The sequence below is a fragment of the Primulina huaijiensis genome, chromosome 17 (assembly GCF_012295235.1).
Source record: "Primulina huaijiensis isolate GDHJ02 chromosome 17, ASM1229523v2, whole genome shotgun sequence".
NCBI classification, from domain to species: Eukaryota; Viridiplantae; Streptophyta; class Magnoliopsida; order Lamiales; family Gesneriaceae; genus Primulina; species Primulina huaijiensis.
The window spans coordinates 1,553,294-1,578,646 of NC_133322.1; the positions used below are offsets into that span (position 1 = coordinate 1,553,294).

Below are 25,353 nucleotides of genomic sequence, written 5' to 3' on the forward strand. Positions count from 1 at the left end.
ACAATTCTTTTTTTAAAAAATTATTAAATGTTAATGATAATTCGTAAATATTAGTTAAATCATTAATTTGTATTATTTTCAAGCTGTAAAAATAAATTTTAGCTCGATCAAAAATTTATTATTAAAATTGCAATTTGGATAATTTGAAATATTGAATATATGTATCGTACGTGGACAGGACTAATACGGATAAACATTTCTTTTATTCCAATCTTCCATAGATATATAAATTATATTGATTTAATTTTACAAAACTAGTATTTGTACGTAAAGTAATTGAAACGAAGTATGGTACGTTTCTTTCCAAATTAATTTGGATTCAAAGTTTATAAACTTTGATGATAAAGATGGCTTTGGTCAAGTAGTAGTCGAAATGATTACGATACTTATGTAATGGTCTCACATATCTATATTCGTGAAACGAATCGATTTCATTCATATATGCAGAAAAAAATAATAAAAATCATATTTTTTTATCCAAATCAGCATGTATCACACAATATTTTTAGTTAATATTTTTTCTTAGTATAACTAAAAATATTGATGTTTTTAAATATTTAAAAATAATATTTTTCATTCCGTCTCGCACATATCATATTACTTATGTTTTAATTAGTTAAAAATTATAATAGTTTATTAATTAGAAGAAATAAAACTTCACTGGGTTGAAATTTAATTTATATAAAAGCAATTCAAACGGTATAAGTTATTGTTTTTGTTTATTTTTATGGTAGTATGTCGTTTTCAAACTACATTCATCATCCCTAACACATGCATTATTATGCAAAATAGTGTTGATTATATTTCTAATTATAGTGCAACACATGGTGTATTTAAATCAAATCCAGTATTACAACATTAAGAAACGTCCATGTAACAAACCTTATCTTATTCCATATTATACCGTTCTTTGAGTTAGTCTATGCTACATCGAAAGTAACAATTTTAATTTTGTTTACATGTATTCGCTATAACAAACCTTATCTTATATGATATTATATCGTGTGCCATTGAACGAGCTTATGTTACACCGAAAGTAACAATCTTGGTTTTCATATAAGATGCTCGCGCGAAACAAAAAATATGGATTTCATCAATAATTTTTTTATTTTGTAGTGAGATATTCTTGCTAATATTACGCATATGGAATTCTACTCTCGGTATAACATAAACTCATTTTGTGCCACTTTTCTTCCAATATCGCAGTACAAACACCAACTTAAACGTGAGAACTACTTACTCCGTTGATTGCATCCATTGTGTGCCACTTTTCTTCCAATTTCGACCTCTCTGTTTGAGCTTAGAGTCAATTTTTATTGCTAAATCGATGAGACCATAATTTTATGTATTGCTCCAAGAGTAGCATCAAAATTTTCATTTTTATGGTTGATCATAACATGTCTGAGTCCGAGTGGCACACAACAATGCTCGACTCGGGTTTATATCATTAACGCATACACATATACTCGTAGTTGATCTTTCTACTCGAGCAACCGCTGCTGTCGCGCTAAAAAAATAAACGATTTTAGGTTCATTAGATGAGGTGTGCAATGTATCAGATAAAATCCTAATGATGGGAGAGGCAAAAACACAAGGAAGTTAATTTAGCAATATAATTTGAGGATTATTCCTTTGTACACTGAAGAAACATTGATGAGAGTTAACGAGCTTATATGCTGCTTCTCAGCTCATTCAATTGTCATCGATTCATGTCATTCAGAGAAAGAAAAATTAGCCAAAGACCAAAAAAATAGATTTCCATTGTACAACAACTTCCCCTCCTCCTACTTCCTGTTAAACAAGCTTTTCAGTTTACCTCGTTCTAATCGTTCGAGTAGCTTCTTTGCACCTGGGACTCCCATTTCCGTAAGTTTCTTGAGATAACCAATCGCCCCGTATGAAACCATCAGTTTCTTACATTTCTTGCTCGAGGAGAGCAACGAAAGGCAAGATACGGCATATTTCTTGGCTGTGTTGTGAGGGCTTGGATCAAGTAGGGCCACTAAATTTGGTACACTTTTATTGTTTCTCTTAACTTCTCGACAATTATGGGAAAGTGTCATCAAGCTCGAGATAGCTTGTGCAGCGACTTCCCTGGAATTATTCGCTTTAGCCTCCAGCATTTTCACGAGAAGAGGAATACATCCAGCTTCACCAATTGATCGTTTTGTTTCTGTCGAACTGCAAATTCGACAAATTGCAGATGCAGCTTCTTGTTGAGCACCTAGAGAACCAGATTTCAGTACGTGGACCAACCTCGGGAGAAGGCCTAAAGAAACCAAAACTTCAATGGAGACTGATCCAACCAAGTTTCTTAGCGCCCCAACTGCAGATTCTTGAGGCAGTTGGCCGTCTAAATAAGCTAAAAGGCTCCTTAGCCCGCCTTCTGAGACGACAGATCTTCTAAGATCATCGTTGCTTGAAGTTACGTTATGCAAACATTCTGCTGCATACTCCTTAGATCCAAGCAGAATCCCATGATTGAGAACATTGATCATTGCCTTTACGATTCCTTCTTCAGCGAGTACTTTCCGTGTCTCTGGCACAGCCGAAATATTTTTCAAGGTACAAGTTGCAGCAGCTTGTGAAACTGAATCACCAGTTTGACAAATTTCAATCAATGGCCTAACTCCACCATGCCCAACTATGGAACGAGCTGTTTCAGCTGACATGGACAACCATTGGAGGGAAAGTGTAGCCTTTTCTTTGCCCACGGCACTACCAGATTCAACTAGCCTTATAATGGGTGGAAGAACACCTTCTGATACAAGCCAATTCTCGCAAGCCCCGGATTCTGCAAGTGAACAGATGACAGTTACAGTTTTTTCTCTGATTCTTGGAGAAGTGGCGGTAAGCAGTTGGACTAAAGCTGCAATATTACTTCGTCCTACGACGGACAACACGTTTTTTTCGTCATCTTTCATGGCTTCCACAAGCCTATCAACAGCTTTATGCTTCGCCTCTAAATGACCAATCTGAAGCCGAGCAAGCAACTCTCGTATATTTCCGCAAGTTGCAGTGTCAAGTTCTGTTGAGGCAGCACTTGCTGCCACTGATGAAAAAGTAACCTCACCGAGTACTCCGGTTTTGATCAGTAGCCCACAATCACGTAAATTTAAATCGAGTTTGCCAGCCAATGCATCAAGATCACTTTGCATACGAAGCTTACCCTCGAATGTCTCTTTCACACACAACTCCGCCAATTCAATTGCTTCCTTTAATGTATTAGATATAGCCTGCAATTGCTCTTTACAAAGAGTATTCTTCGAGAAGCAAGGGTGACTAGATAAGTCCGATAATCGACCTGGAATTGATTCCAACTTCGTGATTATCATCTTCCACCGCCCAGCAAACCCCTTAACTTCCTTTGCCTTCTCTAACGCCCTCGGAACAAGTCCTTGCGCTTGTGATAGTGATTCTTCTGTTGAGAGGGTGTCATCCATGTATTCTTGTCCTCCATGTTCAATCATGATTCTAGTATGATAAGAGGATCACTTTTCTACCAGAGCAGTAAAGGACTGAAAAACCAAAAAGACAAACAAACCTTAATAAAGATATCCCAGATCAAAACATTGCAAACAAGCAAGGGCTTTATTAAACATCATAAATCCTGTCCATGGATCAATATACTTTACTGATGCAGAAAATTCAAAATTTAGAAGTACAAAGATGAGTGAATCTTGCATACAGATGAACTGTAAGGCAATAATAAGCGAAAGAATTAGATTCCACAAATATTAAAAACTCTTTGATGGGAGATGAATACGGTGTTAAAAGACTTAATTTTTCTCATAAAAAAATTTAAAGTTGGGAAGTAGTCGTATTAACCTATTATTAAACAAACAAAGGCTTAATAATTAAAAATGGCGACTAAAAAAATACAGCGGTGGGGCGGATTTATGATTAGGGGGCTTCAAGAATCTTGCACAATCACAAAATGTTCGTGTACTGAAATGAAATCAGACAGAAAATACGAAAATACCAAACAAAAACCCCCAACAACTTTCTCAATAACTTTTGTCACAAAATCAATGGCCATAAAAATTAATGCCATCAAATTACTTAAATCAGACAAAACAAAAAAGACAATGATGAAAAAACGAAGAAGGGGCTGGGTGAAAATGAAAGAAAGAAACTTTTTACAACAGCAATCACTAAGATACTAACAAGTTCAGTGTGACAATATCACCCTTCACCAAATATATGTAATGTAATCAGAAACAACACAATATATCCACTGCTAAGGGTAGAATCGCAATAGCAAAAGCTTGTAACTTTACTACACAACCACTGAATCGGATCTTCTAGAAGATAATGACTTGCATTTTTCTCAAAATTTAATGCACTTCCCTGCAAATTTAACTAAAAATCCATTTTAGCTTCATATTCATACACACAACAGATAGGGAAAAAGTCTTTGCTTTGAAGAGAAGGTAGGGGTCTCCATCTCCAGTTGTAAATATACAAGAAGTGTATATGAATAAATTTCTGATATGGGCCATTACAAAAAGGTTTAAATCATAAGAAATTGGTTCAATAAATACATATATGATTAAAATAACACATAGCAACCTTAAATTGCTTTGTCTTTTGCCTACCATTCAAGGCACTCAACACCTTTAATTTCCAGCTACCAAGTTAGTGCGTCTCTACTGGTTCTGTAAGCAAAACTCACGGTCAAAAAATCAACCCACAAAATGATAGATCAATCAGTACCCAGTACTCATCTTGATTACGAATAAAAATTTAAAAAATCAGGGAAATGTGAATATTTTACCCACAAACCACCCCCCCGTCCCTCTTTCTTTCCTCGTCTGTCACTCTCTTGAAACAGGTTTTCTGAAAGAATAAGTATGACAAGACGACTTAAAAGATCAATCTTTAAGAGAAAGAAATTAGTAACAAGTGGCTACAACCTTTTCTTTACACAAAGGAACCTTAATTACTTGAAACCCACGTGTCTCCCCCTTTTGTGTTCAAAGAGAATCCTAATACATATTTTTTCCGGAAAATTTTTTTTTCCAAGACTTCAAACTTAAGATGTTCAGATCAAAACTCCAGCCCAGAAATTTAACATTTTTCAATAATATTTGTTTACGATTTTCATAAAATAGAAACGAATTTTCCTTCAAGACTCGAACTTTCGAAATCCCGACAAATCCATGATCGATTCAACCTTGTAACAAAAAAGAAAAAAAAACCTTTACACAGAAACACGCACTCTTACACTCTCACGGGGGTGATCACACAAAATGGATAAAGAAAGGAAATGCCCGGAAAATTATACCTTTTCAAACAAGAAAGCTGAAATATTTTAGAACAAAAATCTTTTTTTTTCGTCGAACAAAAGTGAACCAAACCCAAGGAAAATGGAATCAATACGAGAATCTTGAAATGAGAAGTCTCGGCCAAGAGTAGTCAAGTTGCTTTAGTGATTCATCCACCCAATTTTGAAAATGGCTTGCTTCCCCAATTCCAAGTTGAACGAGAATAGCGAAAGTCATAACACAACCAGACAAAGTCCCTAGAAAGCGAACAAACACTCGGATTCAAAACCCAAAAAAAATTCAAAACCCAAACCCATTCTCTCTCTCATGTCGAAGAAATTGTCAGAGCTGTCTCCAGTATCACCTGTCTCTCTCTAGAATTTGCTGTATACAATGACATTAAAACTCAAGAATGCATTTGATAAACTAACGAGTGTACGCTGAGTTGTGGGTTAACCGGGGTTCGGACAAGGGACGATAAATGTCGAACAAATTGAGATATCGGATGGCCTGGATCAGGTGGACTGATGATCCGACCGTTGAGATTGATATGACAGGTTTATCGTGCCACATGTACTATTTCTTCAAATCTTTTTACAACTATATATATATATATATATAATATTTTTTTATGAGTCGGATTAGATAGAATATTCTTATCACAAAATTGATTTATCTCACAAAATTATATCTCTAGTATAACTTCCATTATTTACAAAAATCTTGAGCAAATGATTGAAAACTAAAAATGATAATTTTTGTAAAGTGAAATTGGGCAAATCTGATGGTTGAATGCCAACTCGGGTTTTGGGTATTTGGGTCCACGGACCCGGCAACAGCCAGCAGTAGGTCCGATTCAAGGCATTAATTCGGAGTACCAAATAACTTTTTATAACGGAAAAATCCAATAATCTTCCAAGAATATTACCAAGAGACAATGGAGGTTGACACAGAGACATCACCTTCAGTACAAGAACTCGTGTCATCCTTAGAGCAAGCCACCCTAATGGCACGACGAATCCCAGCCACAGCCGACCCATACCAACTCCACCAAATCCGCTCCACCCTCCTCTCCGCCCACCGGCGCCTCTCTCTTTTCCTCAACCAACAACCATCGCCGCCAGCAAACTCGGTTGCCTCCGCTGCGGGAGTTGCCGGTGATGATAATGATGTTCAGATGGGTGATGAAGAAGATGAACAGAATTCCAGGGCTGCTACGACCAGTACTGTTGCTGTTGATAAGGTTGAGGAGAGGATGAGGGATTGTTTCATCCAGAATAAGAGGCCCAAGAGGGCGCTTTCTCCGTCAGCGGAGCAGCGGCGGAGCTGGGAGAATGAAGGTTTGAGGGATGGTGCTGTTGTGGCGGAGTATGATCCTTATACCACTAAGTTAAGGTCCCTTGATCTTATTTATCAGTTTCATGGTTGAAGGAGGTAGGAGGTTTTCTGAAAATCCCTTGATTAGCAGATCTTGTATTATAGATTTTCATATGGTACGATTTCTTGTAAAATTTTGGAGCTTATATCTTACATGCAATACCATTGAATATAAAAAAATATAATAATATAAATACAGGGATAACAGCTCAGAAATTTCGGGTTTGTGATCTATAAGCCTTTGATAATCAAAATTACCAGACAAATACAAAAAGTCCTGAAACAATTTCATGCCATTCACTGATTAATTTCCCAGTATATAATCTATACTTGCAAGTGTTCATACAGTAACCACGGGTAGCCGAACAACAAACTGTGTTAAAACCCAATAATAGTTTCTAGCTTCTACACCAAGCATCAGCGACACAGTCGACACGGACCACAACTTATTGGCTCATGTTCCAAATTTCCTATTTTTCCCCGTTGATGGAGGCCGAGAGAACCAACACATGCCAGCATCCCGTATGTGAAAATTAGACTGAAATAATATTTCGTTTATAGGTACTAGACCGAGAAATGCAGAAATCCATTCTGGTGTAGCACTTGTGGCGCACTCAGATCGACCGTCCCAAAAGATTTTCAGATGTAATGAACTTATCAAATGAAGCCAGTATCATTTATGTCTTCACTATAAGGTTATGCAGCTTGACGAAATCTTCTAATGTGAGCTCTTCTGGTCTTGACTGTGGAAGCGATACAAATCGAAATGGATAATGACAAATCAGAAATGCACTTCAAATCATTCCTTGCACTTAGTATTTTGACACATGGACAATATTTAGTTAATGTAGCCGATGATAGATTTGTACTAAAGAAAACTGGTGTCGAGGTATAAATATTACAAAATAGAAAATTGAAACTTACAGTAGCTGGAAGACCAGCATTACATAAAGCAGCTTCAATATCAGGAGGCGAGCATATGTGCTGAAGCGATTTTCTCAGCATTTTTCGCTTACCGTTGAATGCAGAATTCACCTGATACCAATATTATATACAGTATGTAAATGTGACAATGTGAGCTTAATCCTCAAGATGCGGAAGGAAATAGATGTAATAGCACAAAGTCTTCAGGGTGGGCAATATGACGGGGAAAACATAATGTAAAGTCTGGTATAACAGGATAGAACCATTGAGAAGAAGCTTCTGATAGACGACACAGGAGGATAATCTTCAGTTTGCTTTAGTTTAAACGAAATAACAGCTGCATCGACCTACCAAATACAAAAAAGATCGGGTCACCAGTCCGTGATTACCGGAGCTTAAGCCAAGAACACGCTTCAAAAGAAACTTGATTAGGATAAAATACCACTGCTTTTATCTCATGGAATCGTTTTTGTTGAATACTAGGGAACGTGTTTGGATGCATAAGTTTTTCGATCAAAAGGGTCTTTTCTATTGAAAAAACTGACGTGTAACGCAATAACACTTTCCCATGAGCCAGAAAATGTGATTTGGTGTTCTGCATGAACTTTTCAACTTTTTCTTAAAACAAAAAGTAACTGTTTTCCACTGCTATATCCAAACATTCAAATGGCTTCTGTTCCTTTTCAATAAAGCACTTAAAAAACCAAGCTTGATAAAATGTTTTCTGAATTATGGTTTCTATAATCAAACTGACTAAGCACTTCTAAGCAGAGCTTTTTTGAGTGAATTTTATTTTTTTTAAATGCAGATGCAGCTTCGTTATGGATAAGGTAGTATACAAAGAGATCATTTCAATACCCACGTGGAAAACCATACAAACATCCTTTTGCTTAAATAAAACAGTGCTTTTGCTCCAAAAGCTTCTGTAAACTTGATCTATGAACATAATGGATTTCAAGCAGGTTAGAGAACAGCTGGAGACCACAAACTTTTGGCAGGCCCATCATTTATTCAAGAAAAAAGACTTACTTTAGGTTGGGGGAAGAAATTTGTTCTTGAGACCTTTGCTATGTATTCTGGATCTACAAGTAACATGTGATATTAGATAAGATCTGAATAAGAAAAATAAGAGAAGACTGTGACAGACTGCCAAAAGTGACCATCCCCCCACCCCACCCCCCCAAACATGATATTTTTATTTAATATGTATTTTTTCTTACAATCGAAGTATCACCCATTTCCCTTGAATTTCTAGGACCACCCTTGGTCAAGAGGCATAAATCAAGGTCAGGGATACAAGTGTTAAAATTCATAGCATGAGGGGACCTTTAATATTTTTGAGGTATTCTGCGAGCATCAAGATCGTTGACACGATACAGATTCATTAACTTTTTCCTTAATATATCATTTCCACCTACATCTAATGATCTCTCTGCTTAAAAAATAAAGATTCAGAGAGTGGTTTCTATGTTAACAAAGATGATGGCACTCGAATAGTACAACACTTAAAACACTACTTCTTCTCAATGGAGTGCCTGAATCACCTGAATAGAAATTGACAAATATATTAATTGGCCGATAGGCCGATGAATTGATAGAAGAATCCACCAGACGCAAGCCCGCTTCATCCTGAAAAATTACGAAAACACAAATAGAATCAATCACTTTGCACACCAAAGAGCAGAGCTTTTCTGAATAGGCATACATTCATACATACAAGTAAATAAGCACATACAACTCGCAGACCTATGATACGTATACAGCTAAACAGATATAAAACAAACATAATAATGGTGAAAGTTGAATAGTAGCAACCTTGAAAAAGTATTTTTTTAAAAATGAAATATAATGCCATATCTATTTTAAATTCCATGTGGCTAACATTTCGAGCAGATTCCTGCTTATGATAGCAATAATTTGCGCGTGAAATGGTTTCAAATAATATGTTTCCTAATGTTCCATACCTGAAGTAAAAGAATAACTTCTGAGAAAATGTCACCCATCGGAAGAAGTTTTTTCACCACATCAGTACTAATGTTGAATGGTATATTGGCAACCACCTGCACAGTAAAAATTTGGATGGATTAACCGCTTGACATTCCAATCTTAACAGGAGAAGATTATACTGTAGATACTATAGGTAGCATTTGCTGCTTACATAACTGGTGGCAACAGTGTGATTTGCGATTTCAATATTTTAAAAATGCAAACATAATGTTCCAATCATTGTTCATGGGTTAATTGTTGATCCCATATAAACACGTTCACCTAACGCACTGGAACAGACAGAGGTATTCATGTTATTCCTGTAAACAGTCAGACTTCCTACCTTGGCAAAAAATGGCTCTCCATCTGAAGGACTTTCACTATGTAATAATGTGGACATGTGAGACCGTATATGAGATCTTGCAAAATCCTCTTCCACAACCTACAAAGTTAAATACATCAGTTTTACAGCTATCAAGTCTCTGTACTACATGAGGAATTGATATTTCATTTCACAGAGATAAAAAGTAACTTTTTGTAGCACGAAAAGAGGTTTTATTAACAACTGCCTATGTTGGCAGTGTATCATCAACCGGTTTGGATCCATCTATGAATTTGTGATTTCAGCTCATGAGAATATTGCATTTAGATGTGATTCAGAATTTAAATTCCGGATTCTTATCATATTTGTCTACCAAGTTTCCCAAATTTAGCCCTCCAGACGAAGTCCAAATTATTATAGAGAATAAATAATTTCCTAAGCGAATTACTTAAAAGAAAATTGGTGTACCTTCACTCGGTTTATTCCGGCAAAACGTTCCCTCACCAGCACAGCCATATATGGATCCTAAAAACTCAACAAAGCAAGAGCTCATACGGCAAAAACCAAAATGAGGAAAAAAATAGAGTTTAAAATTGATTAAACTTCCAATGTTTGGATGCTCATCGCATATTGGTAAGCAAATTGGTTTGTCCTAATTAATACACACGTTCACTACTCCACATTTCCAACTTTCAAAAGTTTTCATTCCTCCATCAAAGCTAACGTAGTAATGTCCAACCGATACAATAAAAGTACTCTCGCAACCTAAAATTGCTACTCCATTATATCCCTACCCTACACAGGTTCAGTAAACTTAGCCTATAAACGAAAGCAAGGCATATATGTCAAAACCAGTACCTCCATAGCGAACTGAGTAACTTGCCAAATGATCATATTACAGATGATCGTATTTCCAGCATAAATGTGGTATCTAGGGGAATGAATAAAGTAACTATCAGTCAAAGACCGCAAAATTCAAACCTTTTCAATAGCAAGAACAGTTGCACCGGCATTCACAAGCACATTAGTCAAGGAGCCAGTCCCTGGCCCGATTTCCAGCACTATATCCCCTTCTTTCACATTGGCTGCCGCGGCCAGCTCCTCATTTATCGAAGCATTCAACATATAATGCTATAAAACAAGAAACCCGACATTTTCCAGGAGGAAACCCAGATTAAAGGAATTCAAAAACAAAAAGAAATATTACAAGTTCTGTAACTCTTAACACGGGTACCTGGCCGAGGGTTTTTCTGGGGAAGCGGCCTTTGGAGTTGAGTGCTTCAAGGGTTGAGTGGTAATCATCTTCTTTCCTTTTGGCATTCTTTTTGGGGGTAGTGCAAGCTAGTGAGGTTAATTTTGCAGTGGTGAGGCAATCGTGCAATGACGGAGAAGGCGAAGCCTTGAGCTGAGCGAAAGAAGGCGTTGGCGGGACAGAAGACAAGATTGCAGTCATGCTGCTCCCTGCTGATAAAGGTCGAATCTTGGATTCTTGGTGAACTTTTTTTTTATTTTTATAGAAAAATCTTACCGCGCTATTAATATTCACAAAAAAAATATTTCTGATAAAAAAAAATGAGATAATTATATGTGGTTTCATTACATAGGCTAATATTGGTAATGGTCAAAAGTGTCTCAAATTAATTAGAAAATCATTTTACATGTCATTAATAAGACGATATCTTGAATTTTGTGAGATAGATGTTTTATTTGGATCATACATAAAAAAATATTAATTTTTATATCAAATATATTATTTTTTATTGTAAAAATGAGTAAAGTTAATTTGTGTCATGAATAAAAATTTATATGACGAAAAAATCAAATGACAATATTAAAAAAATAAATTATTTTCAAGCAACAAGTATAATGGGCTTCCATATTTTATGGGCCAATATATAATGAGACCACTCGTCAAGAATAGTAATATTGGCAAATTGTGATAAAATCTTTCATTCTATTTTTTAGTCAAATGGAGACAATGAACTTAAAATGTATATTTGAAATCATCAAATTCATTCAAATTCTTCCATCCAAATTTAATTTGGACATTCACCACATAGCATCTGATTCAAATTATTACAAAATGAAAATATGATACTACCATATATATAATAACATCATTACATAGATTTGACTAAATGACATTAACATCCCAATAAAAAAGACGTATCTCGAGTTCGAGACCTTTACTTATAATCCCTTGTCACAAAAATCGCAAACACAAACAATAGCATCGCGCCGTAAATTTGCTAATTTGTCAACTCCCGGCTAGCTTCAGAATCAATTTAGCTATCATGACATTAAAAAAAATAGTTATGTTACCGTAATCACATGCACTATATANGAAACATCCATGCCTCTATGTGCAATTTGTCATTTTCCCCACATTCATCTTCTCTTTCCAACTATATATACAACACTATCCCATTTCATAAATCTCACCCACACATCTCCATCAGTGAAGCTACAAATTTCTTATTTCACTTACAATTTTCAGGAAAGAACATTGTGTTTGTTTTTCCTTTAGAAAAAAAAATGGGTCAATCACATAGTCCCCACACAATTTTTTGAAGCCTTCGAGAAGATTTGGATCAAAGGCCATTAATGCTCAAAGATTTTCTCAGAGATGATCATAGCCATTCTTGTTCTTCTTCATCCTCACCAATCGGTTCTGATCAGTGGTACCCTGTAAAAATATCTCGAAAGTCAAATGACCCGTCAAACGTACAACTCTTGAGCCGATCCAAATCGGCTGCGATGCGGACCATCTCCGCCTTCCACAAGGTGGTTAACTTAAATAGAGAAAACGGAAAAGAAATCTAAGAGATGAATTTCATTGCTTGATTGATTCTCAGTTTCACGTATACATTTATCCTAGATCCAACAAATAAAAGATTGACACCTAACCCCTGTTTGTTACAACTAATCAAACAATATTCTGTTACATTGAGTGATGGGCTTCTTCATGGGCTTTTAGCACTTTGGGCTTTCTCTTTCATTGATTTGGGTCATACACTTTGTGGGCTTGTTCTGGTAGATGGGCTGTTGTTCTTCTCCTTTAACTTTCCCCCGCAAGCTCAGCAGGGGATGATCTTCCACTCTGAGCTTGATTCTAAGATTATTGAACGTGAGAGCAGACAATGGCTTAGTAAACACATCAGCAATCTGAGCAGAGGATGGAACATACTGAACAGAGAGATCTTTGAGCAACACCTTTTCTCGGACAAAGTGAATATCTAGCTCCAGATGTTTAGTTCGAGCATGTAGTACCGGATTGGAACTCAGCGCAATTGTGCTGATGTTGTCACACCACACGACTGGTGTGCGCTTTAAAGGTATATGTAGTTCAGATAAGAGAGATTTAATCCAAAGTAACTCGGCTGTTGCATTAGCAAGACTACGATATTCAGCTTCTGTGCTGGAACGGGAAACAACGGATTGCTTTTTAGAACTCCATGAGATCGGGGCTTTGCCAAGGAACCAACAAAATCCAGACATGGAACGGCGATCATCAGGATCACTGCCCCAATCAGCATCACAATAGCCTTGCAGAGAAAGATCAGAGGAGGCTGTGAGAGAAATGCCAAACTGAAGTGTGCCATTCAAATATCGAAGAATGCGTTTTACGGCCTTCCAATGAGAAATAGATGGAGATTGCATGAACTGACAAACTTTGTTGACACTGTAGGCTATGTCAGGACGAGTAATCGTCAAATATTGAAGCGCCCCAACCGTACTCCGGTAAAGAGTAGCATCAGAGAAATGCTCATCATCAGCTGAAGATAATTTAACACCAGTAGCCATTGGGGTAGGAAAAGGCTTTGCATCATTCATCTTTGTACGAAGTAGCAAGTCTCGGGTATATTTAGATTGTGTTAGAAAAAGCGAACCGGAGGAGGACTTGACCACTTCAATTCCCAAAAAATAAGATAATTCACCAAGATCTTTGAGAGAAAATTGACCGTTCAATTGTTGGATGATGGCATCAAGTTGAGTCTTGTTATTACCTGTGATTAAGATATCATCGACATAGACAAGAACATAGAGAACTGAATTAGCAGTGAGTTTAATGAACAAGGATGCATCAGCTTTGGACTCAACAAATCCCATGGATAGAAGAGAGTGACGAAGTCTATCAAACCAAGCTCGCGGAGCTTGTTTGAGACCATAAAGAGCCCTGTGCAGTTTACACACTAGATGCTTGTTTGGATGAACGATCTCGAACCCTGGAGGTTGTGTCATGAACACTGTTTCAGATAACGTACCATTTAGAAATGCGTTATTGACATCAACTTGCTTCACATTCCATCCTTGGGAGATGGCAATAGTTAACACAATTCTGATGGTGGTCGGCTTAACCACTGGACTAAATGTTTCAAAAAAGTCTAGCCCCGGAGTTTGAGAGTAACCCTTAGCAACTAGTCGAGCCTTATGCCGTGCAACTGAGCCATCGGGATTGGTTTTAGTCTTGAACACCCATTTACAGCCGATGAGAGGTGTACTCAAGGGAACCTCGACTAAAGACCATGTATGGTTTTGCATCAAGGCAGCATATTCAGATTGCATAGCAGCGCACCATTCAGGACGTGATTGAGCATCTTTGAAGTTTAAGGGTTCAGAATCTGCTGAGGTGGTAGTTACCAGGACCTTGGGTTTGTAGATACCATCTTTAGCACGAGTGATCATGGGATGGTGATTCACATGGGAAGGAGAAGCAGTTGCCACTGGAGAAGGGGGAGCAAAGGAAGTATCAGGGGGCAGTGTATGTGTTTGAGAGTTTGTGGTAGAAGGTGATGAGACAGTAGGCTCAGGAGAGATGGGAAGAGATGGGGGTGATTGAATATGCGGTAGGTATAAACAAGAAGAATCTGAAGTGATGTTAGTAGAGATGGAGCTGTTAGAGTTTGAAGAAGCAAAGGGAAATGTGAGTTCATCAAACTTTACATGTCTTGAAATATAAACTCTTCCTGAGCTGTTAATGCATTTATAGCCTTTATGAAGATCACTATACCCAAGGAAAGTGCATGGAGATGATCTAAACTCAAGTTTGTGAGCATTATATGGACGAAGGCAGGGAAAACAAAGGCAACCAAAAGTACGAAGAAGAGAATAATTCGGAGCTTTGTTGTAAAGTTTCTGGAGTGGAATTACTCCATGGAGGCCTGAAGTGGGAAGCCTGTTGATAAGGTAAACAGCAGTGGAGAATGCATCTTCCCAGTAAGAAAGCGGTATTGATGCATGAGCAAGAAGTGAAAGTCCAGTTTCGACAATATGGCGATGTTTGCGTTCAACAAGCCCGTTTTGTTTAGATGTGTAAGGGCAAGAAAATCGGTGAATGATACCACAATTTTGAAGAAAAGGGGTCAAACATTTAAACTCCCCACCTGAGTCAGATTGAATGCACTTGATTTTCTTATCAAACTGAAGTTCAACATGTTTCTTGAAACGCATGAATATTTGTGCAACTTCAGATTTAAGTTTAAGAAAGTATATCCAAGTGTAACGGCTATGAGCATCAACAAAACTTAGGTAATACCGAGAACCATTTCTGGAAGTGGTATGAGCAGGTCCCCATACGTCACAACAGATTAATTCAAGGGGCATAGAGACAGTAGTGTTTGAAGAGGAAAAGGGTAATTGATGACTTTTTCCAAGTTCACAAGCATTGCAAAAATCAACAATCTCATTTCTGGAAAAAGGAACATTACAAGTACGTAAAATTTTCTTGACTACAGCGAAAGTGGGATGTCCTAGCCTAAGATGCCATTGTGCTAATACTGAAGAGGGACGACGATCAGTGAGTAACTCTTGATCTGAACTATTGGCTGGAGGAAGGGCAGAGTTGAAACAGAGTGCTTGTGAGGAAGAATTTGAGACTGGCTTCCCAAGGTCAAACTTATAGAGACCTTCATGCAAAGTTCCATGGAGGATGATTGCTTGTGTCGCTAGATCCTTCACAAGACAGAAATGAGGATGAAACTCAAAGAAAACATGATTATCTTGAGCAAATTTGCTCACACTAATAAGATTTTTTGTTATCATAGGAACTCTAAGAAGATTAGTTAAAATGAAATCTCGAGAGGAAGAAGGGGAGGATAATTTAGACTTGCCAATGTGAGAGATGAACAAACCTGCACCATTTCCCATGTGTATCTTACCATCTCCAGTGTACTCGCTCTTAGTGGAAAGATTGGAAAGATCATGAGTAACATGATGGGATGCTCCAGAGTCTGGGAACCACCATTCTTCAGGTGAGGATTCAGATTTAGTGGTGGTAAAGGCAGCTGAATAAGCTTGAGAAGTGCGAGGAGGTCCGGAAAAACGCTGAGTTGGGACAAACTCTTTGTCAAACCTGTGGTAACAAATTTCAGCAACATGACCCTGAATCCCACAAATTTGACAGGTTGGTTTGCCATTGTTAGTGAACCATGGTTTTCGACCTCCTCCTCTACCATATCTTCCTCTTCCTCGGCTTCTTTGTGATGAAGGAAAGGACTGTCGTGTAGGGGTTTGATTGTCTATTTTCCGTTGCTGGGGAAATATAGCAGTGTTTGCTGTTGGTGGAGATGTAACATTGAGGTTGTGAGAATCGAGTCTCCCTTCATGAGACATGAGAAGTGCACTAGCTTCAGAAAAATTGATAGAATCAGTTTGGGAGGTAATATGCACTACAACCGAATCATACTCAATTCCCACACCACCAAGAATATGTAAAATTTGATCCTCATCAGAAATGGGATGACCACAAGCAGCAAGTAAGTCCATGAAACCTTTCATCTTACTAATATAATCCTTCATTCTCAAATCCCCTTTTTTGAACGTTTGCAGTTGCAGCTTGTAATGCATCACCCGAGCCTTTGAGCGTGTAGCAAAAAGAGTGGACACCCGAGACCATAGCTGAACAGAAGTATCACAGCCAATCATTTGGGCTTGAACACTTTCACTCATGGATGCCAACAGGAAAGAAAACAGGAGTTGATCCTGACGGCACCAAGCAATGAATGCTGGATTAACAATTTCCGAAGCTCCATCACTGAAGATAACACGAGAAGGAACAGGGGGATGAGTTGAAATGAAACTTTCAAGACCAAGTCCTCTTAGTCCAGCTAAAACTTGTAGATTCCATAAGAGATAATTTTCATCTGTTAGTTTAACAGAGTTGATCTGATTTGCTGGATTTACGAGTATAAGATTTGGATTGGGAGAAGCAATATTCGGTGACGATATGGAGCCAGGATCAAGAGAGGCGTCAGCCATTTCTTGAAGGCTCTGATACCAAAATAGAGAAAACGGAAAAGAAATCTAAGAGATGAATTTCATTGCTTGATTGATTCTCAGTTTCACGTATACATTTATCCTAGATCCAACAAATAAAAGATTGACACCTAACCCCTGTTTGTTACAACTAATCAAACAATATTCTGTTACATTGAGTGATGGGCTTCTTCATGGGCTTTTAGCACTTTGGGCTTTCTCTTTCATTGATTTGGGTCATACACTTTGTGGGCTTGTTCTGGTAGATGGGCTGTTGTTCTTCTCCTTTAACTAACTTAGTTAAGATGATACCATTTGCCACCAGAGTGAAGGATAAAAATGACATTTCACGAGATTTCACGGAGCTCAAAGTCAAAGTCAAGGATATTTTACGATGGACTTCGTTTAGGGACGTGGTCGTGGACATATCTACACAGTTAGATCATTTGACCTCGACCACCATCGTGGACTCAAGTAGTCGTCGTAGTAGTACCAGTGATTCGTACTCAGGATGCACGAGTTCTAGCTGGAGCCAAAGTGATTTAACAGCAGAAGATTTACCATTTTGGTGCTGTGAAAATGAAGAGTAATGCAATAATAGAGATGATATGTTGAGGAAGATTCCCAAGGTGATTTCTTCTTTATTTTTATTTGGGGGTAGGAGACAAGAACATTATATTATTCGAGGTTCTCTGCTGACTAAATTTTATTTGTAAGAATATTTGAGATCAAATGCTAACATTTTAATTTGTTTGACTTCTAATTTGTAGCTGGCTAAATTTTTTATCACAAAATATAATATAAATGACACGCCGTTGTGTGTGCAGGAAGAATGGCCATTTGAAGAGAGCGATCAGCAAAGCTCAATTTCAGTGCTTCGTGATTCTTTTTTCCTTGAAAATGAAGGACCCGTTAGTCCTTATCATACAAGCCTTTCCAACACGAGCTTTCTACATTCGGAAAGGATAACAGATGAAGTTGGAGAGAAATCTAAGAGGTTACTGAGTCAAGTAAAGGAAACAGATGGTGAACCCCATGATGATCATTTGATGCTAGATTTCTTCGAAGACGAGCTTTCTATATTCGGAAAGCTCGACGTTTAGAGTTTGATGGAAAGATTCTAGAGGTTGCAAAGTCTTGGAAGAATGGAGAATGTAAGGAGTTGTTTGAGTGGGAATTGGAGGATAGAAGAGATGCTTTTGTTAGAGATATGGAATGCAAGGGGTTCACCTTCAAATTTAAATTAATTTTTATAAAAATAATTTATTTATTTAAATAAATAATATTTTTCGTATAAAAATAGTTGTTCGTTGTTAAAAAGCTTGTAGAATTTATTTCATTTTAATAAAAATGTATTTCGAAACGTAACAACCTCACACGTGTAGATTAGTAAATCTTGACCTACTTGCAGCCAATTGGGGTATCGACACTTGGCCTGCATGCTGGCATGGCTTTTTATTCTTCCGCCCAAATCTTTATATTCCAGCCACTCCACTGAAAAAGAAGAAGAATAAGGTTAATCGAACACACTCGTAGCACCGAAGAGTTTCGAGAACAATCGATGGCTGATCCTGAAAGCAGCGTCCCATTTCTGAGAGGCGAAATGGGTGATCGAAAGAAGAGGAATGAGCGGCCGAAAGAGCCGTGGAAAGGAGAATTCGCGAAGAGCATTGTGTACGCTGGGCTTGATGCCATTGTTACATCGTTCTCTCTTATTTCCTCCATCTCCGCCGGCCGCCTATCTTCTGGTACTGTTGCATACTTCAAGCTTAATTCTAGTTTAATTTGCTCCTTTAACAATTCATCTCGATGAATCTGGTGTTTGACACTTTGTGATTGTTTGACGAATATTGCAGTGGATGTATTGGTTTTGGGAATTGCAAATCTGGTGGCGGATGGGATATCGATGGGATTTGGAGATTACATGTCGACCAGTACTGAGAGAGATCTCGCCGCGAACGAGAGGTCCCTCACGGAGTGGGATGTGGAAAACCACCGGAGGCTTCAGCAGCAAGAATTGCTCCACCGCTATCAGGAACTTGGGATGGATGCTAATGATGCGAACACGGTATATACGTATATGCACACGCCTTGTTTACTCATTTTCTTGCACGTTTTATGGTTCATCCACGATATGATGATGTAATTGCAATGCTAGTAACAATCCCCTCTTGTTGTGTCAAGGTTGTGAACATATTCGGCAAGTATAGAGACATGCTCGTAGACGAAAAAATGGCGACGGTGAAAGGGATGCTGGCGCCGGACCAAACAGAGAAACCATGGAAGAACGGCCTCGTAACATTCGTGGCGTTTCTTATATTCGGGTCTGCTCCAATCTTGTCCTTCATAATCCTCATCCCATTCACTCACAACCAGAACGTTAAGTTCGTTGGAGCCTGCATTCTTTCGGCTGTGGCCCTCGCTCTTTTAGGCACTGCAAAGGCAAAGATCGCTGGTCAGAACTACTGGGTCTCAGCTGGCATAACAGTTTTCAACGGGGCTATTGCTGGTGCCGCTGCGTATGCAATCGGGTGGACTCTTAGGAATGTGGCTGGATTGGAAGAATGAACTTGTTTTCTTGGTTTCATTTTTCTTGTGCCGATGATACATGAACAAGGCTGGTCTTTGAGATATTCCGAAGAAAATCAACTATATATTTTGGTCTACACTCGAGAATTTTCGATATTTGAACACGCACGTTCTTTGTTTCATGAGATTTAATGTCGGATATCATTCGAAAATCATGGCAATACATGTAAAACAAGTGCACACATGATTACGTGTATGCATCATGCACGTTATTCTGACTAAGACGAGAAATTACTGGAAATATGCAACTTTTTCCATTGAAGCTAACATCCAAATAGTTTCCAAATCAAGATGAATAATGCAGCCAAAACTCAAAACATACTTCTTCAAGTAACGATGAAACCTCGTAAAGCTCGTTCTCTCTCATTGATATTGTTCTTAAGGCACTCAAAAAGTCTTCGGGAAAAATAAGTTTACTGGCATAAGAGGGCATGTTGCGGTGGCCACTCCAACTATAATTGCAACCTTGACCATCTGTCCCCTTGCTATTAGAGTCTCCAGATGAACTTTCAGGGAAAAAAACCATTGTTTAGCAAATTCCTAGGCAAAAGACATCTCCACTCGCAATTCTATATAAAAGAAGAAAACAATAAACCTGTTGGAGTTATCGAAGTAAAATCTCAGAATGTTAATTCGATTGGATTACTTCAAGAGTTTGGAATTTGTGCCTTCAATTCATTCTTCTACAATTAAAATCTTTAATAGTTAATAACTTTCTCATGCATGTAAAAATTTGAGCACCGTAGAGCTTGTCAATATGAGATTAAAAAACTGGAACACTATCTTGACCTGTGCTTCAAGAAGCTGCCTTTTGGCCTCAGATAAAGGAACGTCAGAAATAGCTTCCAGAGGATAATGAATCTGTACCATAGAAAATATAGGTTTCTATCAAGCATTCCTAATAACTACTGTTGGTAAAAAGTAATTAAAGAACAAATATAGGAGATAAATTACCATAAGATAGTCATCTGGATTATCCTTTATAAGAAATCCATACAAGTACAGCAATTCCTGCATCAAACTCGATTTGATCATGGAATGTTGAAAAAGAAACAGAAAATTCCTGATTCTCTTGCTGTATTCTGAATTTCTGGTCATCCATCTAGAAATGGTTAGTTTCACAACAAACTACAGCATCATAGCTTTTGTTTCACCTTTATCAATATTAGTACCCTCCTACAAAAGAAAGCTGTAAATTCTTGAATACAAAATGCGAATTATTTCTTTTCAATCATTTATGGAAGCATCAGAAATGGTAACCAAATTATTGCCTCTCCCGACAAACAAGATACCTCACAAATTAACAGAGGTTAGATTACAGGGCCCCATTGAGAACAAATGCAGCAAAACTCTCTATTCAAGTCTTATAAGAGAAAAGCAAGAAACATCATGCACATTATTATAGTTCAATTCAAGTTGTTATTTCACTCCTTGAAGTGAATAGCAAATCTGGTTTTTCAAAAGTAAATACACATTGTCTTTCCCTAAATAGATAGCAATTTCTGGTCATAATGCACTGTTTACTAAATTTCAATAAAAATGAGAATATATTTTATGCTCCACTTGAAGAAGAAAACAGGTAAGTGTTGTAGTTTGTATCCAGTTCTCATAAAACAATTTAAATTAACCTGCGTGAACAATGTTAACGTCTCCGGGAAAATTCGGCACAGAAATTTAATGTACCTCGTTTCCCTTTTTACCATAACTGATAGAAATCTCATTCTCGACTTGGAAATTATTTTTCCCAACTGAAAACAATCATTCTGTCAGCTACACGGAAATCAGGAGAAAAAAATAAGAGGGAAACACAATTAAAAAGGCACCATATGTCAACAATAAAAAAATCGGTCATCACAATCTGCATTGATAATTTCTAAAATGAGTAATAAAATCATAATCGAAAGAATTTTGCACATAGCAACTCAAAGAATAGCAATTGATTTGGTAAAAAGAAAAAAAGAAAAGTAAACTTTTCCAATTTTCTTATATCGAGAAAAGAAGCAAATAACAGTCACTTGCCCAAGAATCAAGCCTCGGTTCGTCGATTCCTACCTGAAAGTAGGTACATGGAAAAAGGAATTCCGGTTGTTGATCCAGTTCCATCAACTTCCCAAGTTGCAGCAGCTTTTAAGTCTTCAGAGCCAAGTATGCAGAATTAAGAAAGAACGGCAGCAATCAAGATCAGAAATTTCCAAATTATACCAACTTGATGTATAAGGTGAGGATGAACAAGAAATTCACATTCAATACGGAATTCATATTATGAAAGTAAAATAAGTAGAGGGGTAAATGAAAAATTTTGATGGGGATGGTAAATCACTAGCTTCGAGATATAGCTAAGAAAGCTAAACAAACAGTAGTTATAGGCGGCAGAAAATTGTGAAATTTGTTGACAGATATTTAAAATACACATATTTCAATTAGCAGTCTGCAAATAATGGAAAAATCATCTAAGCGGACATATTACTATGATTGCAAAAACCAATTCCAGGGACGAGACCCTCAACCCATAGATTCTCTCCTTCTAAAGTGGAAGCAACTGTGAAACTTGGCTAGCAGAGGCATTTACGGGGAGATCTGATTCAATTATGAGAAGGTCAACTCTAACATATTTTCTTGGAGAATGAGAAGAAATTTTACAGAGATAATATACAGGTGGAAAGTGCAACCTAACTTTTTCCACTTTCTATATTAACCAACTTTTTAACAGAAGCATGTTCAGAAGTTGCACCAGGTTCATGCTGCTTGTTTTGTCTTGCTCTTCTGTAACTCTTGGAAAAACACATGCATGTGGAAAGGGAATATTTAATGCCCTAGCCCAAAATATAGAATTTGCCCTTTAAAGACATCCACTTTGCAATATCAGTAGCCAATAACAGGAATCTTGGTCGTGTATAACTAGCAAGCTGAGGGAATCATACCAAAGGAAGTCTTCAAATCTCACTTCACTGCCAAAACTGAAAGAAAGAAAGAAAATTGTGAGCAACGTTTGACTAATCTAACAGCTAAGTACACAACTCGAAAAAACATTAATACTCCATTAGTACGGAAGTGTAGAACACACTAGTATAACTCAGAAGCACAACGGTTAAAGAACCATCATATAACTAAAATTCCATTTTCCCAAATATCCAATTGATTTTTTTCCAAACCGACTGTATAAATAACTTCCGATTATGATCACCTTGTCCTTCAATAACTCACACAGTTAAGAAGTTGAACAGATTTGCTGTATCAACTCCCTTAGTTTTTTTAACCTTCTTTAAAATCGATTAAGGATCGCTAACATTTGATTCATGTTTAGATAATTTTACACGGGTTATTCCCACTGATATTTGAGCTCACGTGGTTTGTTTCCCTCTCCCTTTCGTTAACTTAATGTGGAATTTATGCTCATATTTCTGAACCTTATGGTTTCTTATTTATGAAGGTGATGTATTCCTTCACTTTCCATAAGTGCCAAGCATTATCCAACAAATGTTTGTCGGGTTTACCAGTATGTGAGTTCCCCTCTAATTTGCTAACTGAACAAGCTATTATGAATCATAATTCTTTGTTGTTCCATTTTATATGCTAAAACAACGTTTCTTTGCAAGTTATAGAGTTTTAATGCACCTTCCTGAATTGCCATCATGAGCCAAAAGCTTCTCCACCAATTTCTTCACTTTTCCTTCAAACAGTGACTTCAAAATTTTCTTCTGCAATACAAACCTATCTTCAGTCTCCTATCCTGAATTTTATATAATACAGAACATCAAAAGAAAAAAAATAAACATGTGCAAAGAGGTTTAAAAAGTAATTTTATGAACTCGAGAATGTGCTGAGTTTCATTACGGTGCATTACAAGGTGATCATTTATACAAACTGAGTAATGGAGAAGTGTACTTGAAAATCCAAGAAATTAAAGCCGAACAGTTGCATGACTTACATGAATTAGATGATACCTGCATTTCAGTAGCACGATGCAATGTGGTTCCTCTCAGCTCCAAAAGGTCATCTTCAGAAAACCAAAGCGGATTTCCAAATGTATTAGGAAGCATATCAAGATACCTGAAATAAGGATCACAAGTTGATATCATCATTCAAATTAAAATCATGCCATTAAAGACTTTTTTCAGCAGCTTTCCACTTCTTGTAAAAGAAAGGAGACGATAATAAAATTTTCTGCGCACGGCTTCCAATAAGAGTTCTTTCGTAATGTTCCACCATAAGAAACAGCATTATCAACAATCGATCATCTACACCCCCTTCACCAAGCATTGCCCTGCATTCAGGTCCAAGTAAAGGATCTTGTAGCACCCTCATAGGAGTAATTGCTAAATCAAGAGGAACCACCAGCAGAATTCCTGAATTCAGAGCAAGAAATCACACGAGTAAGTACCTCATCTTGAATTTCAACGTAATGATAAATAAAAATGATATCTGTTCATTTACTCGTTTACCCGAAAACGGTATTGCAATTGATCATAATTAACATGTACATGCCATTTGATTTATGAACTACACGTATCATGATTCATGCGAGAGGGAATATGCTGCGGCTTTTACACCAATTGGTTTTCAATCTAGAGTGGGGGTATTATCAGCGCAAAGCCGAATATCTCTATTCAAAGTTCGAGATACTGACTTCAGAAAATTCCCAGTTCCCCAAAGGATTGGAACTTTCATGTTTTAATTAATTGCTTTTCATGATGGATTCCAAGATTTGAACCCTTTTGATCCCTGATTGTTTGGGACTCAAAGAAAAAAGGTAAATATTCAACATTATCACCCGGGATGGATTTTATCCAATGATGAAGTCGCAGGTCAGGCAGAAGGAGATTATAATTGTTGAAATAATATTATAATACAGAAAAGTTTCGAAATTTTCTTCAACTGCGAGAGATTGTCAGCTTGCCTCTGTCCTTGACATTTGTTAAGTGCACAGCAATGAATTTAATTCAATTTAATTTAAATTCGCTAAAACACAGATTACCATCAGGAGCAACATCAGATGAGAAAACTCCAAAACCTTTGCCCGAGCCACAATATTTGATATCACAAGCCCGTAGCTCCACTCCATTCACCTGAATTCAAATGCCAAGTGAAATGTTTCTTCAATTAGTATTATATCACGAACAAAACTCACAAAATCAAAAACAAGAACATAAAACATTGGCTGCTTGAAGAGATATCAAAGGACGTTTAGCCACTGAAGAAAAAGCTCAAGCTTTGCTTCTTCTGAACCCATTGCTGAGGACACGCGACGGTGGACTCCGGAAAAATAAATAATTAAAGGATTTAAATAAATATGTGCTTTTCCAAATTGCAAAATGGCACTCAAGGTTATATAAATATTAATTTTGAACCCATAATATTTTTACTTTATAAAGTACTCAAAAAATTAATTTTGAAAATTATAATGAACTTATTTCTATTTTTCTAAGTGTAGAAAGTCATATTTAAAAAAGACACAAAAATTTTTAATTTTTTTAAATTTAAATGTAATTTTTTTTTTAGAAAAAAAGAATATTACGATTTGGAAACATCGTTACATTTCCCACGTTTCCAAGTCGTTTTTGGCATAATGCAGTAAAAAAGGGAAGTTGAGTCACGTAATACCATAGTGGTCACCCCTTTCTTGCTACCTCCCAA

At 37.1% G+C, this 25,353-nt stretch overlaps 5 protein-coding genes across 16 annotated transcripts; 2 read left to right on the forward strand and 3 right to left on the reverse strand.

The window, feature by feature from the left end:
* Nucleotides 1-1,581: 1,581 nt before the first annotated feature.
* On the reverse strand, nucleotides 1,582-5,694 carry LOC140962967 (uncharacterized). 10 transcript variants are annotated; one of them, XM_073422112.1, is made up of 4 exons: nucleotides 5,288-5,694; nucleotides 4,778-4,839; nucleotides 4,573-4,658; nucleotides 1,582-3,518 (listed from the first exon to the last, which is right to left on the reverse strand). In XM_073422112.1, exon 4 carries the CDS (start codon nucleotides 3,468-3,470, stop codon nucleotides 1,785-1,787), a length of 1,686 nt encoding a protein of 561 aa, XP_073278213.1. In that variant the 5' UTR covers nucleotides 3,471-3,518; nucleotides 4,573-4,658; nucleotides 4,778-4,839; nucleotides 5,288-5,694; the 3' UTR covers nucleotides 1,582-1,784. The 10 variants fall into 10 exon arrangements, with proteins under 10 accessions (XP_073278213.1, XP_073278216.1, XP_073278211.1 ...); XM_073422115.1 differs by lacking the exon at nucleotides 4,778-4,839 and having other exon boundaries at nucleotides 4,599-4,658; XM_073422110.1 differs by lacking the exon at nucleotides 4,778-4,839.
* Nucleotides 5,695-6,023: 329 nt separating this feature from the next.
* On the forward strand, nucleotides 6,024-7,065 carry LOC140963035 (uncharacterized). Its single transcript, XM_073422250.1, has one exon. The coding sequence runs from the start codon at nucleotides 6,205-6,207 to the stop codon at nucleotides 6,694-6,696; it is 492 nt and encodes a 163-aa protein (XP_073278351.1). The 5' UTR covers nucleotides 6,024-6,204; the 3' UTR covers nucleotides 6,697-7,065.
* LOC140963034 (ribosomal RNA small subunit methyltransferase, chloroplastic) lies at nucleotides 6,847-11,380 on the reverse strand. Of its 3 annotated transcripts, XR_012172649.1 has the most exons (11): nucleotides 11,111-11,378; nucleotides 10,858-11,007; nucleotides 10,345-10,401; nucleotides 9,898-9,996; nucleotides 9,533-9,628; nucleotides 9,113-9,197; nucleotides 8,598-8,650; nucleotides 7,832-7,915; nucleotides 7,569-7,679; nucleotides 6,946-7,387; nucleotides 6,847-6,883 (listed from the first exon to the last, which is right to left on the reverse strand). XR_012172649.1 is itself a non-coding variant. In XM_073422249.1 (10 exons), exons 1-10 carry the CDS (start codon nucleotides 11,327-11,329, stop codon nucleotides 7,322-7,324), a joined length of 1,014 nt encoding a protein of 337 aa, XP_073278350.1. In that variant the 5' UTR covers nucleotides 11,330-11,380; the 3' UTR covers nucleotides 6,847-7,321. The 3 variants fall into 3 exon arrangements, 2 of the variants coding, with proteins under 2 accessions (XP_073278350.1, XP_073278349.1); XM_073422249.1 differs by having other exon boundaries at nucleotides 6,847-7,387; nucleotides 8,598-8,644; nucleotides 11,111-11,380; XM_073422248.1 differs by having other exon boundaries at nucleotides 6,847-7,387.
* A 7,202-nt stretch (nucleotides 11,381-18,582) lies between these two features.
* On the forward strand, nucleotides 18,583-19,761 carry LOC140962873 (uncharacterized). Its single transcript, XM_073421932.1, has 3 exons — nucleotides 18,583-18,878; nucleotides 18,987-19,198; nucleotides 19,315-19,761. Exons 1-3 carry the CDS (start codon nucleotides 18,692-18,694, stop codon nucleotides 19,696-19,698), a joined length of 783 nt encoding a protein of 260 aa, XP_073278033.1. The 5' UTR covers nucleotides 18,583-18,691; the 3' UTR covers nucleotides 19,699-19,761.
* A 98-nt stretch (nucleotides 19,762-19,859) lies between these two features.
* On the reverse strand, nucleotides 19,860-24,965 carry LOC140963245 (ribosomal lysine N-methyltransferase set10). Its single transcript, XM_073422533.1, is given in 15 exon segments — nucleotides 19,860-20,231; nucleotides 20,233-20,288; nucleotides 20,509-20,580; nucleotides 20,674-20,730; nucleotides 21,403-21,467; nucleotides 21,772-21,852; nucleotides 22,187-22,271; nucleotides 22,409-22,556; nucleotides 22,641-22,676; nucleotides 23,335-23,417; nucleotides 23,664-23,769; nucleotides 23,892-23,919; nucleotides 23,922-24,065; nucleotides 24,695-24,785; nucleotides 24,902-24,965. Coding segments are annotated over 15 exon segments (1,326 nt in total). The 5' UTR covers nucleotides 24,950-24,965; the 3' UTR covers nucleotides 19,860-20,005.
* Between the last annotated feature and the right edge of the window lie 388 nt (nucleotides 24,966-25,353).

Coding starts and splice junctions, on each gene's coding strand:
- LOC140962967 (XM_073422115.1), bottom strand. CDS start 3,470: ATGATTGAACATGGAGGACAAGAATACATGGATGACACCCTCTCAACA.
- LOC140963035 (XM_073422250.1), top strand. CDS start 6,205: ATGGAGGTTGACACAGAGACATCACCTTCAGTACAAGAACTCGTGTCA.
- LOC140963034 (XM_073422248.1), bottom strand. CDS start 11,329: ATGACTGCAATCTTGTCTTCTGTCCCGCCAACGCCTTCTTTCGCTCAG. Junction 10,402..10,857: donor CTGTTCTTGCTATTGAAAAG/GTTTGAATTTTG, acceptor TTGAGTTTTTAG/GATCCATATATGGCTGTGCT. Junction 8,651..9,112: donor ATTTGTCAATTTCTATTCAG/GTGATTCAGGCA, acceptor TGTTACTTGTAG/ATCCAGAATACATAGCAAAG.
- LOC140962873 (XM_073421932.1), top strand. CDS start 18,692: ATGGCTGATCCTGAAAGCAGCGTCCCATTTCTGAGAGGCGAAATGGGT. Junction 18,879..18,986: donor CGCCGGCCGCCTATCTTCTG/GTACTGTTGCAT, acceptor CGAATATTGCAG/TGGATGTATTGGTTTTGGGA. Junction 19,199..19,314: donor ATGCTAATGATGCGAACACG/GTATATACGTAT, acceptor TGTTGTGTCAAG/GTTGTGAACATATTCGGCAA.